General features: G+C 38.2%; 1 protein-coding gene across 1 annotated transcript; it reads left to right on the top strand.

The window, feature by feature from the left end:
• LOC105170598 (IQ domain-containing protein IQM2) lies at window positions 1,016-4,557 on the top strand. The gene is made up of 8 exons (XM_011091427.2): window positions 1,016-1,273; window positions 1,873-2,462; window positions 2,549-2,614; window positions 2,708-2,796; window positions 2,906-2,996; window positions 3,106-3,345; window positions 3,444-3,545; window positions 3,633-4,557. Exons 2-8 carry the CDS (start codon window positions 1,908-1,910, stop codon window positions 4,320-4,322), a joined length of 1,833 nt encoding a protein of 610 aa, XP_011089729.1. The 5' UTR covers window positions 1,016-1,273; window positions 1,873-1,907; the 3' UTR covers window positions 4,323-4,557.

The following is a 4,557-nucleotide window of genomic DNA, read 5'->3' as shown; positions in this document are numbered from 1 at the left end:
TGGGTCACTTTTGAGCAATACTTGGAAGTTTCAATGCCTTTTGGAACTACTTACATACATTGTATGTATATTATATGTATAGCCCAATACTGTGTTGGCTCGACTGGTAAGAACGGATCATTTTCAGTCCGATGGTTGTGAGTTTGATTCCCTCTTTTAATGTGAGGGTTGTGTTGGTGGGTAATCTGTAAGTATCTCTGTAAGGGATTTATGGTTTTCAAGACATGCCCTCTTTTAATGTAAGGGTTGTGTTGGTGGGTAATCTGTAAGTATCTCTGTAAGGGATTTATGATTTTCAAAACATGCCCGTATCGATGATCAGAGAAACACTTATCCAAATCTTTTACTAATATATATGTGTGTGTGTGTAAGGTTTTAATTTAGTGTATGATTATTGAAGGAGGGGTAGGGCAAGCAATGGAAATTAATCTTCACCAACTTACAAACATATCTACTTGACCTAACATAAGCAAGTATGCAAACTAAGTCAATGGGATTTGGTGGCCAAGACTTCACAATAAACCTTGATTAGGGTTAATCAAAAGGGAATCGAGCGTCTGGATTACGTCAGCGACAACGATACCGTTTTAGTGTTTATGTTAGCAATGACAGTATCATTCTAACACGTCAATTTTATTTATTTTTTTTTATAAATTAAGATTGAATCAAAATATTGAATATACTTTAATTTTGAATTGACCAAGTATATATAATTTCATAAGTCTACAGTAAATTAATTTTTGTTGATAGCAGAATTTATGTTTTTAAAAAAATCACCAAAGTGTGTATATATTATGAAATTGGAAATAATATTATGGGTCAATAAAAATAATTAACTATAATCAAAATGAAAAAAAGGGACTTGATTGAGAAAATAGACAAAATGGTGGGGAGGAAAATGAATATAGTGAAAGATGTAAGAAGTACCTCGTCCTTCAAAAAGTCTATTCCACGTGCTCCTCTCTCTGCCCTGCACCACCCCCCATCCCCGTCTCCCCCTACGCCCACCCCATTATTTGTACAGCTCCGTCTCCTCCATATGTATATATATACACATAAACACAAGCAATCGATGGAAGGAAGGTACATTACGTTTTCGAGTCTCCAAATCAGAAAACTATACAGAGAAACAAAGAAGAGAACACAGAAAAAGACAGAGTATTTGCTCTTTGTTGAATTGTATTCTTCTCATACATATTCCATTCCTGTGGACAGCGACCCAATCTCTCTGTATCCTAAGATTTCTCCATTCCCAACAATCTTGTGCAATCAGGTAAAAGATTTTACCTTTCTCTGTGCCTTTTTCGTTTCTCGACGTTTTTCAAGAAATTCTTGTTCTATCCCTCCGTGGTTTATGATTGTGTTTGAATTCCCATCTTTCCGCGTTTGTAGATAGTTTCTTAGATTTGAACAGTTGAATCAATGGATTGGAGTCATATGACAAGTGGGTTTTCATTGTGGGTGTATAATTTTGGTTCTCTTGGCATTCTTATTTTGTGCGTGTTATTACTTTCAAATTTTGTGTGTATTGCTTGATTGGTGTGTTTATGTTATCTGAAATTTTGCGAGAATCTTTTCTATAGTTTGATGGGTGTCTGAAAAAATGTGAATGAGAGAGAGAGAGAGAGTTTAAATCAATTCTTGGTTTTTTAATATGTTATTCTGCATTACAACATTTTTCTGTTTATTCTACTGCGATGTGTTTGTCTTATTTACCATAACTAGAATAATCTACTACTGTTCTTGATTTTGCTTGTGTTCCATCGGATTCAAGTTTAGTATAGTGATACATCTATGATATGGTTTCATGTGAATTTGAAGTCTTATACATAGTACTTGTTTTGACAGAGTTGTTTCTTTACTGAAATCCAGGTCTCATAGACTGTTCCCATCCATTTCAATATTGCATGGGGGTATCTTGTTCATGTCCGCTCGCAGTTTACTGTGATTTAGAGAACGGTTTTGAATCGGTTGTTGTAAAGTCGATCGACCTAGGTGATGGAGCGCATAATAAGCCTGTTCTATCCATTAGCAAAGATTCTGAGCCTAAGAGTTTGCAGTCATTAGGTTCTGGAAAATTGTCAGTTGAAAGATCTGTTAGGTTCAGAGCAAGAAAAACTCAAACCATGAGATTTACTGAAGTTCCAGCTGAAGATAAGTATAAGCGCCAAGAATCCTTTGGCCCATTGCCTAGATCAGGTAGCTCGATGGAGACACCTCCCGAGTCTCCGGTTTTGGATCCGTGCAGCCCCAAGCATGAGGCTGCTATAAAGCTGCAGAAGGTGTACAAAAGCTTCCGGACTAGGAGAAAGCTAGCAGATTGCGCTGTTCTTATTGAGCAGAGTTGGTGGAAGTTATTAGACTTTGCAGAGCTAAAGCATAGTTCAATTTCCTTTTTTGACATTGAGAAACACGAGACAGCCATTTCGCGCTGGTCAAGAGCGAGAACAAGGGCTGCGAAGGTGAATTTTGATCTAACCATTCGTCATTTTCATTTTTTTCCAAAGAATCTGGTCACTAAATGAGAATTTGCCGTGTATTATTGCAGGTAGGTAAAGGGTTATCGAAGAATGGCAAAGCTCAGAAACTTGCTTTGCAACATTGGCTGGAAGCTGTAAGTATTTCTCTTTTCCTCTTTTTAACTTTCTTTAAGTATCTCTTTAGTAATCAGGGGCAAATACTGATTTTATAAATTGTTGTTGAGCAGATCGATCCACGACATCGTTATGGGCACAATCTACATTTCTATTACGTGAAATGGTTGAGTTCTCAAAGCAAAGAACCCTTCTTCTACTGGTAATCATCTCTAATATCTGTAAAATGTTTAGATAGACTTGAAGAACTTTTCCATCATTGTTGACTTTTCTTGTTGCACGGTGTTAACAAAATGGTTATGGTTGTGCAGGCTAGATATAGGAGAAGGAAAAGAGGTCAATCTTATAGAGAAGTGCCCTCGCTCAAAGCTTCAACAGCAGTGCATCAAGTATCTTGGTCCGGTGCGTTCTTATTGTCCATCTTTTGATAGCTCACAGTTTTAAAAGAATGAATTTTTGACTATACGGAGAGAACCTACATACTGATAGGTTCTTGATTTTACGCTTGCAGATGGAGAGAAAAGCTTATGAAGTTGCAGTAGAGAATGGGAAGCTCTTCTACAGAGAAACTGGGGAGCTTTTGGACACCACTAAGGAACCAAAGGGTTGTAAGTGGATTTTTGTCCTCAGCACTTCTAGGACATTATATGTAGGGAAGAAAAAGAAGGGCTCATTTCAGCACTCTAGTTTCTTGGCTGGTGGAGCTACATTGGCTGCTGGGAGGATTGTAGCTGAAAAGGGTGTCTTAAAGGTATCTTTTCGCTGGAAACTCATATGATTTATGTTACTTTGCCTGATAATGTTAAACGTTAGCTCAATCATGAGGAATGCTTGCTTGGATTTTGACAGGCGGTCTGGCCTCACAGTGGTCATTATCGGCCAACACCCGAAAATTTTCAGGACTTCATATCATTTCTCAGGGAAAACAATGTGGATCTCGCTGATGTTAAGGTAGACAGAGAAGCAACCTTAGTTTCTTGTTTATATTACGGCTCTCAGAAACTTGTGTCCTCAATAATTTAATCTCATTGTCTCCAGCTTGATTCCACTGATGATGAAGAAGAATCATCTGCCGGAAAGCATGTGAGGAACAACTCGTCTGAAGATGACTTGATGGCAAAAGCTCACCTCATGATGGAAGAAATCGATATCGAAGACTCGAGTTCCAAGATGGTTAATTCAGTAGAAGATGAGAATCCTGCTGCATTCAAGGTGGCTGAGTCACCAGCATCAGACGTCTTGAATAGAAAATTGTCGACTCTTCAGATTCCGAGTAAGGACAGCATATTAGAGAGGTTGAAGAGTGAAAACGAAATGGCCAAATCAACTACTGGAAGTTTCCTCCTAGAAACTTCACAAGAATCATTTTCTTTCAGTCCCGACAACAGCACTCAACAGAATAATGTGTCTGAAGAGCAAGATGAAACAAAAGACGAGACCATTTCAGAAGAATCCATTTTCCAAAGAATCAGTTCGCACAAAGGAATGAAGTCCTACCAATTGGGGAAGCAACTGTCGTGCAGGTGGAGCACTGGAGCTGGACCTAGAATCGGCTGCTTGAGAGACTATCCTTCCGGGCTCCAGTCTCATGCATTAGAGCAAGTAAATTTATCTCCAAGAAGTAAACGTCGGATAAGAGTTGAATTCTCGTCTCGGGCATCAACACCAACCGGCAGTATGCTCTCTCGTAGTAGCAGTCAGAGTCTTGGAGGCAGTTGTCACCTCTGAAGGGACTTGATAACTCCAGTTTTTCCGAAACCTGGGAAGCAGAGTTGATTCTTTAATTCATTCATTCTTTTTGTGAATAGAAAGAATGATAGCATAGAAATTCATCCATATTCTTTTCTATAGGAATTGTTAGAGTTTTTTGATTCAACAATCACTTTTTGTGAAAATTTTAAACTTTTGTGGGTTTTTTATGCCCTTGCAGTTCATAAAGGAAAGATTCATTTTTTCTTCTTCA

Source organism: Sesamum indicum, linkage group LG9 (genome assembly GCF_000512975.1).
Source record: "Sesamum indicum cultivar Zhongzhi No. 13 linkage group LG9, S_indicum_v1.0, whole genome shotgun sequence".
Classification (NCBI taxonomy): domain Eukaryota; kingdom Viridiplantae; phylum Streptophyta; class Magnoliopsida; order Lamiales; family Pedaliaceae; genus Sesamum; species Sesamum indicum.
Note: the sequence above shows the minus strand (reverse complement) of the source record. Positions and strands in the feature narration are given on the sequence as shown.